Below are 15,933 nucleotides of genomic sequence, written 5' to 3' on the forward strand. Positions count from 1 at the left end.
ATTGACAATTTGAAAATTATCTATACACTAATAAAAATGTATCTTGAACTCCCCTATACGTTAATTAATAGTGCAGCGTATCTTGATTAATAATATATGTTCTACAAATAATCTATAATGTATCTAGATTGAAGGACTTCTGCTTAAACAAATGCTACTGCTCACTGTTGCAGCAAAAACTTTAGCATACTCTCCGAAATTCTTTTATAAATGCTTATTCGAGGATTCAAATTAATGTATTGTAATCTCCTTTAAATATGTTCATTAATTTCTTCTTTATTTTGAACGTCGTTTTCATCTGTATTGTGATCATTTCCGATTGGAATTTTAGATGTTTTTAAAATAGCTGATTCAAAATATTATTTTATTTTTAAAATATTTGTTAGATAATTTTGTCTTTTCATATTATGTACCTAAATGACCAATATGTATGATTGTGACTATTGGAAGACATTTTGGAATGCCACATTCATGTCGTATAGGAAAATACTTGGTATTGAGTATGTCTTTTGGTGATAACTCTTACTAGTGTATTTTCCTCTCTTATATAAGAAATAATCATATCTTAGGTTTTCTCTTAACTTTCAATATTTTATTTGTTTTGTGTCCAATTGAAACAACTTTGAAATGTCCTGACATGGCCCAATAAATGAGTGCAACGACTATCGAAGGGGTCCACAAGGCTGTTGTACCTTGGAAGCTCATTCACAAGAATCAATTTGCATCATAAGGGTGTCTATCATCTTAGGCTATGTTTGGTAGTTAGAGAAGAAAAGAAATTCCTTGGGTTAAGAATTTTTCTTCGCGTTTGATATGTCTTCACCCAAGAGAAGATTCCCCTTTTCAAATTCAAAATTTTCCTTGGGAATTGTGAAATTTTCTTTTGCTCCTCCCAAATTTTTTTTGCAAAAAACACAAGAAAACATGAGAAAATATGAAAACATAATAAGACAAAAAATGAATGATTACACAATGATTTTCTGTGTCTATCTTTCTCTTAAAAATTTGAATTTTTTTCTTTTATTTTCTTTTCTTCTCTTGGAAACTAAACATACATACTCTTTTTATTTTCTCATCATTTCTTCTCTTTTCTTTTCTTTTCTTTTCTAGATTCTTTTTTCTTTTCTTTTCTTCTCTCGGCTACGAAACTTAAGGAGAGTAGTGATCAATGGCACATCTGAGTCTGAAGACTCAACCTTTTCCGTGAAAAAACACGAGCACTTGGGAGGCTACCGACAATTCATTGAGCCCGACTTCATCAACACTAGACGGATCGAGACCGATTAATGATAGAGACTATGAATAGAGCATTTCTATCATCTTAAGAAGAGTAGTGATCAATGGCACGTCTGAAGACTCAACCTCATCAATTTCTGAAGTTTCTCCATATTATACAGGTTCGTGAACCTAATTTAAATCCAAGAGTCCAATAAAGTACATTGTTTCTTTCCCAAATATAATAATGTGAATTGTATAAGAGATCCAGCGAGGAGATAGAGCATGCACTCAACACAAAGTGCTATCCTTTTTAGGTATAAAGGTATTTTTTGGGTACTATATATATTAGGTAGAGAGAGAGAGAGAGAGAGAGAGAGAGAGAGAGAGAACATTGACTGAAGTATGCCTTGAACAGGGTGGATGCAAGTTGGGATCCAATGGCGTACTAGCAAGGCTAATGGGATTTAATATCCCAAGAATAGAGCAACAGAGAATAGAGACCATAAAAAAAAGAAAGCAAAAGGAATCCAAGAAAGTGAACGAACTCAGGATCTTGTTTGTTTTTTTTAGATTAAAAAAGGGCAAAAGCAGTACAAAAAAATTCTTTGCTCTGGAAGGAAAAACCCTACTCTGCTATATGCCCTTTTTGGAAGAAAGTGTTGGCTTAAGCTTTGAGTCTGACCCTCTGTTAGTTAAAACGGGAATGGTAAAAAAACATTGTTCGGTACGGGCATGTTTTAAACGGATCAAAACGTGAACGGGACGGTCAAAAATATGGTCAAATACGATAAAAACGGGAAAAAATAAAAAACGGACGATACGTGTTTTAAACGTTTATATTTAAATAATACGGTGTCAAAAAAAGGGCAATATATAGACATAAATTGGCATAATAATTCTCTAAATACCTAGATAACAATAAAAAAAAAATAGCCCCGTTTTAAACGTTTCTATTTTAAAACGTTTCTATTTTTCAAAATCCGTTTTTTTACTGTCAAAAAAACGGGACGGCGTTTAAAACGGCAAAAAAACTTTCAATAGCCCCGTTCCCGTTTTTTACCGAATTTCTGTGAAAAATTCGGCAAACGGCGTTTAAAACGGCAAAAAAACGGGACGCCGTTTTAAACGCGTTTTAAACGCGAATTAACTAACTAGGGTCTGACCGCATGTTTGTTAGAGAGAGAGAGAGAGAGAGAGAGAGAGAGATTTGGTTTTGTTAGGAAGTCTCTTTTCTTAGGTTCCAAATTACCAAAGTATACCGAGTAGTGTTGCACTGTTGTGTGGCGTAGATCGATCCAATCCCTTTTTACTGCACTTCATTGAAAAATAAATCTTTTGGCAGCGTATAGTTGCAAGGAAAATAGAAGTTAAAAACATTTTGATTCAGAAGTTTTCTCTTGTTTTCTAAATTTTTTAATGAAGCTTGAGAGAAAGAACACCACTTGATCGTGTAATCACTCTACTAGCACCTAAGGTAATGGAATGGATAGAGATATCTTTTTACGGTATCCTGTCTCTTGAGATAGAGAGTGCAATCGGATAGACTTCCTCAAATAAAAGAAAAAAAATGACACAAAATAATATAAGAATTTTTAATTATTTAATTAAAGAAAAAATTGATTGTAATCAAGGTTGATTATAGCAAGATTGTAACCTCTTTTTTCTTTTGTCAAAAGAGGACAAACTGTCTAAGAGCATTAAATAACTTTCAAAACCTGAATTAAATACTACATGAAATAATTTGGGGAATGAGACAAGAAGGAACTTTTTTTTTTATTATTCAAGGAAAATAAAATTAAAACCGAATTAGGAGTGTTTATAAATCCTAGCAGAATTATTAATCAAACGTTCCTCAATTGTAGTATCTCTTGCCATTTTCTTTAGCCTAGTAATAAAGTGGTTGTTAGGCTTTATACAAAAACTCAGGTGATTGGAAAGTTTCTTAGTTCACCACTTTGGTGATAATAAGTTCTTCTAGATCGTCGAAAGCTAGTGTGTAATTAATTTTAGGGAGAGGATTCTCAGAGCAAGCAGCATAGAGTGGTGCACCAATGAAGTACGATGAAATAGTTTCATAAATAGGAGGGTGACAAGGTATTTTCAGAGTTTGGATCCTCACGTACATTTACCTAAACATACAATGAGGATCTAACACCTGACCCACTTCTTGCCATTATATAGGGAGGAGGGATATTTATAGAAGCAAAGGGGATAATTATTGGATCCTCACATGTACGTCCAGGTGAACATACATGCAGTAGATTCAATTTCGCTTTTTTTATATGAGGAGGTGGGAGATAGAAAGAGGATGCTAGTGTAACCCTCCCTTAGTGGCTCAGGGAAAATTTTTCCTTATTTTAAAATAAGACGAAAGTTATCTAGTTCACCCACCAAATATCTAACATCGTGGTTTGGACTCTAGAGCACCAACCACAGAAACGGTAATACATGAAAGACACTTGTATAAGGTCCGTGATGCTTGTAATCAGTATTTTAGTTCGCAACAAAGAACTAGGGGTGCAAGTTTGGCTCTGACCACCCAAACCCGCCCTGATCCCGAACGAGTATCGACCCAGAAATTTTAGCCATGAGGGCCGGCCCGACCCTAAAATTTCTGCCCCTAAGTCAGTGTCAAGGCTGGTAAGAGTTGATGTCTTTGGCCCGCCCAGCCCGCCCTGAACCCGGCCCTAATTTTTTTCCTTGAGTTTAAGCCTTGGTTTTGGCCCTACCTGGTCATGGTTTTTGCCCCTGATGTTGACTTTGGATTTTTTGTTTTCTTAGAATGTTCTGATCTTTGTTTAATATGACAAGGGTTTTGAGATCTTTGGATTGTTTGCCTTTATTAGGATGATCTCTTTGTTTATCATGACAAATAATTGAAATTTTTTGAATTATATGCTTTCTTAGGATGATCTTCTCTTTGTTTACCATAATAGTTGGAGTTATTTATATTGTTTGAATGTTTGCTTTAGGATATTTTCCTCATGACAAGTAATTTGTGACTTTGTATTTTTTATCTCCTCTTTGTTATATATATATATATATATATATTTAGTTATTTCATATTTTGCAGGGTCAGGATCAGGGTATACCAAGCCCTTGATTGGCAAACCAAGGTCAATCAGAGTCAAGGTCAGGGCCAATCAGGATCATTCCGGCCCGACCTTAAAAAATCAGGGCCAATCAGGGTGGGTAAGGGTTGGATCTAGTTGAAGTTTTGTGGCCCTGAGTCAGGGACAGAGCGGGTTTGGGCCCAGTTAAAGCGACTCAGGATTGAGTTAGGGTTTTAAGAAACCCAGCCCAACCCGACCCTGTTGCACCTCTACAAAGAACCATATATGCATAATGTGTATTACTATAGATGTCTTTGGGTCGAAATTCTTATATTCTTAGAAAATAATAGAAGCCTTATTTATTACTAAAAGGGCTATATATATATATATATATATATATATGCTCACATCACAAAACTTATGAGATCCTTCACAAGTTTCTCATAAAATAGGGTTTTTTTTTGGGGGGGTGTGTGTTGGTGACGGATGATTTGTTTATATGGTTCAAATAATCCTCACACAGGAATTTTGTTTTAAGAGTGATTTTGATAAATGTAATTAACATGTAAAAATGTTAAAATGGTAAATTTTTTGTCACAAATATAGAGTACTTTTATTTGAGAGACTAGCTACAGAAAATCTTCGTCCAAAAGATATTTACAATGAAAGTAGGTGGATGAGATCTCAAAAAATGAGACAAAAAACTTAGAAGCCCAATAACTAACTGATACATGAAAAATTGGATTTATCATTTGTTAGCTTAGATTGGGTTAAAATTTTATGAATATGTAAAATCAAAAGTCATTTGTTCACACTTCACATGTCAAGTTTCTATTCAATTGAAGTTAACGACATGGCAAAAACAAAGCATAAAAAAATGTAAGAATATCAAGAGGGTACACTGGACAACATGTGAGTGTATGGACCTACACGAGAATTTTTTTTTTCTCTCTCTTTTTGATAGAAACACAAGAGATGTCATGAAAATGGAAATTGAACTTATGACTGAAATATGACATGAACAATGTAGACTGATTCTTAGATACCTAACACAAAAATTGGCACATCACTCTTCGACTTGAAACACTGAAATATATGCACCATCATCCATGTGTATCTGAAAATAAAAACTTTCAACTTTAATTATATTATGAAGGGAAAAAAAAATGCACATGACACCATTGTATTAGTATCCTCTCATATTTTTTAACTATTATTATTATTATTATTATGATCTCCACATTGCCATTAGTGTGTCATGGAAGATTCCCCTCTCCCCTTGTAACACATCGAAATCATTAGAAACCCTTTTCATATTTTTAAATACTCAAGATTGACATTTTACTCCCCACAACGCTGGAAGGGAGATTCATTTTCACAATCTAGCACATAATGAACTACACATTGATGCCTTTTCTTGAGTTTAGGTCCTCTGCAAATACGTTAAAGGGTGAACATCAGTAAACCATTAAGGTTGCTCCATTGTACCCTATGTTAGGAATTCTACTCTATAGAATCATATGAAGAACCCCATAGTGTTTATAATACAAGAATTATAAAAAAGATTAATCATAGGTGTAGTCCCTAAACAAGATCAATGATTTCTAGGATCTTAAGAATACACAAACATTGATTTGTCCCATCTATGATAATCAATGGGTGTAGAGAAATACTTGTATGTAAGTTTAAAATCTTATAAATATTGATTACGAACCTTATGTGTTTGAAGATTACTCCTATGAAGAAGACAATGAAGAACAACTCAGTGGAGTTCCATCTGCTAAAATCTTCTGCAGCCTTTCACCTTTGGAATTCGGACCATTAACTTATATTTATAATAGAATCCTTAAACAATAAATTGGGTTAGGAATTTCCTAATCAGAATAGATCTATAATTGCTTAGACCTAATCGATCAATTTGATATTAATTAAGCAAACATAAAAATCCTAACACCCTAGTGATCGCAGATTTGAATTGAAGCATGGTAAAGCTGCAAGTAATATGACACGTTTTTTCTTTTGCTTTCATAAATATCTCCTTTCCCCCTTTAAATTGGTAAATGAGACAAATGTTGGCATTTGGCAACTCCCACTCGTGCAAGGATCTCAACTCCATTTTCCTTCTTTGAGGTAGCGAAAGTTTCCATACTGACGTGGTGAGATACCTCTGTCATGTGGGTGAACTATTGGCCTTTAAGCGGGCCATGCCCAGCCGAAAGAGTCCAGACGAACACCAAAAGCATATGGAATAACAAACTTTGCCCATTTACCCTTCCAACATAAAAGCATAACTTCATCTATGGCTCCAGGAAGGCATAAAGTTTTCGACCCCTTGCTTGCCATAAGAGCAAAGATAGATATCACATCCACATATATTATATATAAGAGAACCAAAACCCCCCATCCCTCTTGTCTCTTTCCATGGATCATATATCCTAATCACTGTCCATTAATCCTTTCTAATTAACTATAAACATGGCTTCACCCAATTATCTTCCTCTTCTCCTACTTAATCTCCTGTTAATCCTTCCTTCCCTCTATGCCAATGGAGGCATCATCCAAGATTTGATCCTTCAAGCTTGTGCAAACACCACTAACCATGAATCCTGCCTTTCCAACCTCCAAGCTGAACTTGTCCACACAGGCAAAGCTAGCCCAAGTTCTGTCTTCTGTGCTGGAATCAGAGCTACCTTAAACCAAGCAAATCGAGCTATTTCAATGATCACCAAAGGTACTACCTTATCAGTGGATCCCCGTGAACAAATGGCCGTGGAGGACTGCAAAGAGCTGCTTGATTTCTCCGTGACGGAACTGACGTGGTCGTTATCGGAGATGCGCAACATCCGGTCACCATTTCCGGCCAAATATGACCCTCAAGGTAACTTCAAAGCTTGGCTTAGTGCAGCTCTCACTAACCTAGACACATGCCTTGAAGGCTTCGAGGGTACTAATGGTCGCATACGAAGTTACGTGGAAGGGAGCTTACAACAAGTCTCACAACTCATCTCTAACCTTTTGGTTATGTATCATAAGATGCATAGCATACCCCTTACACCACCTAGAGACGAACCTAGTAAGGGGAATGGGGAGGAATTGGTGTCGGGTTTTCCGGCGTGGATGACGGAGGAAGATCGAGAGCTTCTGCTGGCACCAAGGCCACAGAGAAGGCGAATAGACGTAGTAGTAGCTTTGGATGGAAGTGGGCACTTCAGATCGATCACGGAAGCAGTGATGGAAGCTCCTGATCATAGTGGAAGGAGGTTTGTGATCTATGTGAAGAAGGGAATATACAAAGAGAACTTGGATTTGAAGAAGAAGAAGACCAATATCATGCTTCTGGGAGATGGGATTGGAGCTACTGTTATCACTGGAGCTCGTAATTTCATGCAGGGTTTTACAACTTTTCGAACACCTACCATTGGTAAGCGCTTCATTTAAATATCATTTCATGCAAAATTTACCATTTTTAGGGGAAATTTCTCTGCCTGGCAGTGTGGCCCCTGTGCTGGAGGGGTCAATCATACCATACGGCGGTACCTAAGAGCCGGGATTTTTTGCATTCACGGGGTGGGACTGTCATTTTGCCTCTCTTTATGTTCTCTATCTAGGAGTGTGACCTACACCAGCACTTCCTTATGTAATGTGACTCTCTCTCTCTCTCTCTCTCTCTCTCTCTCATCACCCCATGAAATGACATCTCTACTCTCTCTTGAGAGAGGAGAAAATAGACCTAAAAAACCTCTAGCGAAGGCCACGCTTCGGAAAGAAAACTCAACTCCTTAATTTAATATGAGAGAATGTTTCATGCCTAGGGTATAACCTCTGTTAGCACCCACTCTCTCTTTCTCCTCCCGTCCTCCCTCCATGAAATGACTTTTTTTTGCGAGTGTTTCATTGGCTCTTGCCTACCCACATAGCTTTCGCTACCAGGCAAGAAGCACCTTCCTCTTTACTATATAAGGGTTTTTCTCTAGGTTGGTTTTACTAAGACTATAATTATACTGAATTTACCTTCAGATACAGCAAACAAGTTTCTTTATTTTATAGGGACAAATGATAATTACACATGATTAAATGGTAAGATATCCAAAGGCATAATAATACTCAAGGAAAAAGGACTATGTCCGGGAGTGTGGAGCCTATGTTCAAATACAGGATGGGACGAAATGATAGTTCTACTCTCAATAAATTACAGAAATTCCACCCCTATTGATGCTTTTATGTACGTTCTTATTGGCCCTCATACTAGCGTAAGGACCACACTCCTTGGCAGAAAACTCTCCCATTAATAATCTTTTTTTCTTCTTTTTTAATAATACCCTAATACTCATATTGCATGAGCGGAGGGAGGGACTGTTATATTTCTATCATGAGTTTGTGAATTATGAAAAAGGTTAATTCACAAGTAAAAAAAAGTAAAGGACAAAGCTTTTCTTTACCGTAGGAGGAGAATCTAACCTCTCGGGTGTCTTTATTCCCTCTCCTCCTTATTGTAAAAAGTTCAAAATCCTCTCCACACTAATCCTGAAGTTTCTTCCTACAATCATCAGAACTCTAATGGATTAAAAGATTCTCTGAAAAAAAAATTAAAAACTATAGAAGGATGAAAATTTCATCCTCCTGTTAATGGGTAATGCATGTTGAGACTAAAACCCTTGTTTTTTATTTTGTTTCTTGTTCTGGGTTGATTTTTGCAGCGGTTTCTGGACGGGGTTTCATAGCAAAGGACATGACATTCCGTAACACAGCCGGACCAGAGAACCATCAAGCAGTGGCACTCCGAGTTGACTCAGACCTCTCAGCCTTCTACCGGTGTAGCATGGAAGGTTACCAAGACACACTCTACTCCCATTCCCTCCGTCAATTCTACAGAGAGTGCAACATCTACGGAACCATCGACTTCATATTTGGAAATGGCCAAGCAGTCTTTCAGGAGTGCAAGATCTTCACCAGGAAACCCTTACCACTCCAGAAGGTGACCATCACAGCCCAAGGAAGGAAAGACCCACACCAGAGCACAGGATTCTCTATCCAACACAGTGAAGTTCTAGCCACTTATCCAACCTACTTAGGGAGGCCATGGAAGTTGTATTCAAGAACTGTGTATCTGCATACGTTCATGAGTTCTCAGGTGCAGCCACGAGGTTGGCTTGAATGGTTAGGGAATTTCGCTTTGGATAGTTTGTATTATGGAGAATACAACAACTATGGACCAGCTGCGGGGTTGGGTGGACGAGTGAGATGGCCAGGTTTTCATATCATTAAGGATGCAGCTACTGCTAGTTTCTTCACAGTCGAGCGTTTCATCGATGGGTTACGATGGTTGCCCTCCACTGGTATCACATTTACGGTCGGTTTAACCGATTAAATCTCTCTTTTTTATCCTCTCTATGTTAGTTTATACTTAGTTTATAGCGATTTGGTTTCGGTCGGTTTCATCAGTTTGTGTGAAAAATGAGTGAATCCAATAAAGAAAAATCCGGGTTCAATCGGTTTTATTTTCGATTTGATTCTATTTGCCACGTATATATATATATATATATATATACATAATTGGGGAAAAATTTGTGTTTGATTTTTATGATTTTGAGGTTTGTATATGGTTATTACCAATTTTAAATCACTTTGAGTTGGGTTTCAGTTAGGTTTAATTTTGATTTCATAATACCCTAATCTAAAGCTTATCCAATAAGGCTAGATTTGATTTAAGTTGGTTCGAGTTGGTTTTGTACTTTTGGTTTGTATTTTGATACCCAAACTAGTTTTATCACCCTACGAAGGAAGAAGGGAATTTCTGCTATGCCATGTTTCATTCCGGACCATGGCTCTAAAACTCCAATCGGTTAATATCGATCGGATCAGATTGTCATCGGCTTTGATCAATCAAATCCCAATATATGAGTATGGCTTAGGGGTAAAATGTAATAAAAAAAAAAATTTATTATAAAACAAGAGTAAAATTTTCAGATACAATCATATCCGATTTAGGTTGATCCGATCAATACCAACCTTGACTGATCCCAAGTTTCAAAACTTTGCCCCGAATTCCTAGTCGTCCGAATGCACCTCACAGTAGTGGTTGGGCTCGAGCCTAAGGTTTAGCCCATTTATGTTATGCGGATTATGGCATTCCCTAAGGCTCCGTTTGGTTGCAATGAAAATTTAGAAAGAAGGGAAGTGAAATTTTCATACTTTTAAAAATAAATGTTTATAATCATAATCCGATTTGATTGTATAAACTACTTAATATTTTTAATCATATTCAGTAATAATATATTTTACATGTAATATTTATTTTACATATTATAGCAAAGAGTTTTGAATGCAAAGTAAAGCGAAGTTTTATAACCAAATACGGAATGATTTGAAATTAATCTTTAAGTCATATAGGTTATGATTACATATATTTTTTTTTTAAGTATGAAAATTTAACTTCCCTTCCCTCTAATTCTCCTTACAACCAAATTCAGCCTAAATAATAAAACGATCAAAATTAAGTTTTCTTTCTTTGGAATTTAGACTTATGGGAGAGGGATCACATGCTACTCCTAGTATTGGCATCATACACGAGGTATCGGTGACCACATTTTGTTTTTGGGCCTTTGTTGGGCCTTACTAAGGCTAAACTTTTTTAGATGGAATTCGCAATCGGCCCAGGGCTAGTCCATTCTAAGCCAAAGAGTTTCATTTCGTGCACGCCATTCTCACAAACGTTGACTTTTCTTGTCATATGGATAACTGATTAGGCTTCTAATAGAATTCTCAAAAGCCCAAACAGTTTTGGAGAGGATATATAGGAATCAAAGATCAACATATAATACTCATTGTTCTAAGATCAGGCATGGTTTGCCTCTTCTGTGGCTTTTCGATGGAAATGAAATTGGTTCATGTCTTCGTATACTTGAAAAACTATCTCCACTTAATGCTTTAAGTTTTGAATCGAATCCTTCAATAATAACTGTGGAAGTATTGAAATAGTCAAAGTTTTTAAAGGGTAGCTCTATAAGCCACAAATTATTGTGGCAAAAATTAATGAAGCTCATTTTGACTGCAATCGCCATTAGCACACAATGGGAGTACAAAAATGAAATACATGCATGACAACTATTATGGTCAAAGCCGCCTACTGGGACTCTATAAATTTAAACAACAGTGATACTACTTTGTGACTCTTCCTATCTTCCAAGAAGTGAGATGCTGGTTGTTAGAGGTTTAAAAGATCAGATTTTGTGCATTTGCAATTTCTTGGGGCCACTCTCTTCTCTCGTCTCTTTAGAGGCAAAAGCTGTGAGAGAAGATAATGGTTGAATGGGCATTAAGTTGCCCTTCACCAACGGCATGGCATGGCACGACACGACCTCTTAGACTGTCACATCTAACCCTATTGGATTGCGAAAAGATAATTACAACCACATATAATAGGGGATAGGAGTTTAATTATGATAGAAGTCATTGTCTAATCCAAGAGGATCACACCAATTCCTTGAATAAATTGGGTGGCAATTGGGTGGCAAAAAACTCCTGTAAGTATAGGAGAAAATTTTGGTACTATAGATGAACTTTTCATGCACGAATCTACTATCACAATTGTTTTGTCTTTTGTATGTTGAATGTCCCAAACACTTTTTTTACTGTTCTTAGAGTCTTATCCAAGCACATTGCAAGTCATTGGCTAAAGAGATACCTCTTCTTCATCATGGGTGAAAGAAAATTACAATTGAAAGTCAACATCTTTCTTAAAACTGTCCCATTATACAAGTAAGGAGAAAGTTTTTCTATTATTTTAGTGAAAAAAAGTATGTACATCCATCTAAGATCATTACTTTGGTTATTATATGGAGTTTTACCAATGGCCCATGGAATGACACTTAGGCCCATTTGGTTGTAAGATCATTACTTGAATGAATGCCAAAAAACTGTCCATAGTGTAGGAGAAAGTTTTCGGTATTGTAGATGAACTCTTCACACATGAATCTATGGTCACAATTACCTTGTCTTTTGTATGTTGAGCGTCCAAAATGCATTTTTACCGTTCTTAGAGTCTCATTTAAGAACATTGAAAGTCATTGGCTAAGGAGGCATCTCTTCTTCCTCCTGGGTGGGAAAAAAAAACTAGGATTGTATATAAACATCTTTTCTAAAACTTTCCCCTCATGGAAAAGTTAGTGAGGAATTTTTTTTCTTGTCCGTGAATGAAGAAAAGTACACACATCAAAGATCATTATTCTAATTACTACCATACCAGATTTTCGCAATGACCAATTGTATGACACCCAGGCCCATCTGGAAAGGAACTTTCTTTTGCCGTGCCTGAGGGGAATTAGTAAATCATTTATACACTTTAGAAACAGATTAACGCATCAAATTAGTTTGTCACAGCTTGGCAAGTGGCACGTACTGAGACCGTCACCGCGTCCTCCATGAGATACAGCCATGGGCTAGTGGATCGAAGGAATAATTTAGCCCATTGGAGGCCTATAGGAATCTAAGTGGCAGTTTACCTAGCATTTAAATTTAGAGTGTGGGAGCAGGCTCTACCAGCCCTATTCACCAACCAATTTTCAATGAGACAATCTAAATTTTGGCCATCAGAAAGAGGATAAAAAAAAATTATGAATAAGTCAATGATGAAGGATAAAATCGATTGACCATTAAAAATACATGAGAAGAGAAGAGCGATTGAGCAATACAAGGTAGGTCATATGGTTGAGTTAAACCACCCAATTAATATAAAACCTAGTCCATGGATAGACCTACTTATCTAATGGCTAGAGCTTGCCACATCACCTAAACATGGCTTATGCAGATGGAGATATTGTGTCTGTGCCAAGGTGGATTGTTATTGCTATTATTTTGCTTGTATGCTCATAGTTTTAAAAGCTAGACTAGATCTGTCAAGATTGGATCGATATCAATGGTGAGACTAATCCTCAATGTTCATCAATTGGATATTGATCCATTTTTGGCAAGGTATAAGGGTGAAATGGTTCAAAATACCATTTAAAAAAAAGGGTATATCCGTCCAATCCAATCTGATCCCAGTTCATACTGATCTAAGACCGATCATTCTCCCCACAACACCAGTGTACATAATCCTCTCATATGGACCTTTTTTTTATCTTGCCTTATATATGTTGAATGTTCAAAACACTTTTACATTATTCTCAGAGTCTCATCCAAGCATTGGTTAAGGAAACACCTCTTCTTCAATGTGGGTGAAAGAAAACTACTATTGTAAGTGAACATTTTTCCTAAAACTTTCCCCTCATGCATGCTAAGGAGATAATTTTCTCCTCCATGAATAAAGGAAAATACATCTATTTAAGATCATTATCCTACCTACTAGTAAACGAGATGACACCCAGACACATTTAGAAAAGGAATCTTTCTTCGCCGTGCCTAAGGGGAATTAATAAATCATTTATACTTTTTGTTGTCGTTGTTGTTGTTGATAAGTAGGTGCAGTCAACAAGGCTAGAATTTAATTTTTATATGTCCTTTAATATCACCGAGGTAGGTCAAAAAAGTATATTAATGTTTACCCAATTTTAGGCAATTTTAGAAACAGATAAAACGCGTCATATTAGTTTGTCACAGCTTGGCAAGTGGGCCCACGGGCTACTGGATCGAAGGAATAATTTAGCCCACTGCAGGCCCTTAGTAGGGTTTAGGGGCAGGGTCCACCAGCCCTATTTTCACCTACAAAATTTCGATGAGATAATCTAAATTTTGGGCATGAGATGAAAGAGGGAAAGAAAAAGCTATGAATAAATCAACGATTAGAAATAAAATCGATTGATCACTTACATGGTTACATGGAGAGGGAAGAACGACTGAACAATATAAGGTAGGTCATATGATTGAGTTTAACTACCCAACTGATATAAAGCCTAATCCATAGATAGACCTACTTATCTAATGGCTAGAGATTGTCACATCACCTAAACATGGTTCATCCAGATGGGGATATTGTGCCTATGCCAAGGTAAATTGTTATTGCTATTATTTTGCTCGTATGTTCATGGTTTTAAAATTTGAATTGGATATATCAATCAAGATTGGCTAGGATTTTATCAGTCCTAATTGAGACTGATACTCAATCTTAATTGATTTGATACTGATCCACTAGCAAGCTGTAAGGGTGAATGTCCAAAATTCACATAAAAAAAATAAGGGTATATCCACTTAATCTAGTCTGATCCCAATTCATACTAATCTAAGATCGATCATGAATTTTAAAACCTTGTATGTGGTTGTAGCATATCTAAAAAAAGGGAAAATTCTCCCCACGACACTATTGTAGTATCATCCTCTCACATGGATTTTTTTTTTTTATTGGTTTCTCTTTTTCACCATGACCATGACTATTCCCCTTACTACAATTAATGAGGTATGCGAGATTTCTCCTACACTTGTGTTGTGAGCAACCCTTCACTTAAAAAAAATTAAAAAAATGAAAAGAATCTTTAAGCAAATGGTATAAAAATTGAGGTGAGACGAAACAATATCATATATAAAAAGCAACGATATCATTTCATGTGAGAAAGAAAGGGAAAATGACATAGATAATAGCATACCATGCCCCACGGCTGAGAAAACTTTTTCCCAAAAGAAATTAAAGGGTTTGATTCTTGTCTTCCTACTAGAAGATCAACAAATTCCAATTTTTTAGTTTCTGATAAGGTCACGAGAAACTTTTAATCTACACAATTGTACGCTTTGATACAAATGCATATTTAGATTAGATGGAAACGAACACGTAATCAGAGACTGCATGCTTGCATGTGATCTGAGTCAATTCCTTATGAAAAACGCGTTTTAATTATTCGTTGAAACAGCAAAAGCGCAAGACCTTCTAGTGGCTTAGCATTTTTTTTCTTTTATTTTTTTGGCTTAGCATTGGTTGCTTATATTTGACTTCTGCAACTTCATTCCCCACCAACATTAATGTTTATGAAAGCAGCTTTGGGGTTAGAGAAACCCAATTGATTTGATGGGTATCATTCCACGAAGCCCCATACAAATGGTAAATTAAATTAACTCTTTGACGCATTAATTCAAACAGGTGGTGAGCTTCCTCATTTCCCCAGTTAAATCATTCTATACAAGTTAAATTAACTCTTTGACACATTACTTCAAACAGGTGGTGATCTTCCTCACTTCCTCAGTTAAATCATTCCATTATAAATAATACTATATAGTCAAAGAAATTTGCAATTGACAACTCAACTCTCATATATTTGGGGAAATAGAGAGAAGATTTTAATTGGGTTCCATCAGCTACCCACTTGGGAAGTTGGGAAAGGTAGTGTCGGTGCTTATTTTTCAGTCTGGAGACTCTGGAGTCTGGAGTCTCTAGACTACTATAGTAAAGAGTGTGCGACCTCACAGGCTCACACCGATATAAAAATATACAACAAATCTCTTTAAAAGATCCTAATATTTATTAGGAAAAGGAGCTTTGCTCCAAAGTGTTGGTCTACATCGAACTCTCATATGTTTTTCTCTTTTTTTTCTTCTTGTAAAAAATGCAAAAACTTTGCCCCTTGTTTTGTGGAGGGGAGAGAGAGACAGCTGCGCTCAAAAACTATTTCTTTTATTTATTTTCAAGGCCTGACATAGTCTTCATTTCTTGATTCCCCCCCCCCCCAATTATTTGATT

At 36.3% G+C, this 15,933-nt stretch overlaps 1 protein-coding gene across 1 annotated transcript; it reads left to right on the forward strand.

Moving 5' to 3' along the window:
* The first annotated feature begins 6,671 nt into the window (after positions 1-6,671).
* Positions 6,672-9,773, forward strand: LOC122065661 (putative pectinesterase/pectinesterase inhibitor 22). The gene is made up of 2 exons (XM_042629485.1): positions 6,672-7,692; positions 8,969-9,773. Exons 1-2 carry the CDS (start codon positions 6,747-6,749, stop codon positions 9,637-9,639), a joined length of 1,617 nt encoding a protein of 538 aa, XP_042485419.1. The 5' UTR covers positions 6,672-6,746; the 3' UTR covers positions 9,640-9,773.
* The last annotated feature ends 6,160 nt before the right edge of the window (positions 9,774-15,933 follow it).

This window comes from Macadamia integrifolia, unplaced genomic scaffold, assembly GCF_013358625.1.
Source record: "Macadamia integrifolia cultivar HAES 741 unplaced genomic scaffold, SCU_Mint_v3 scaffold2083, whole genome shotgun sequence".
NCBI classification, from domain to species: Eukaryota; Viridiplantae; Streptophyta; class Magnoliopsida; order Proteales; family Proteaceae; genus Macadamia; species Macadamia integrifolia.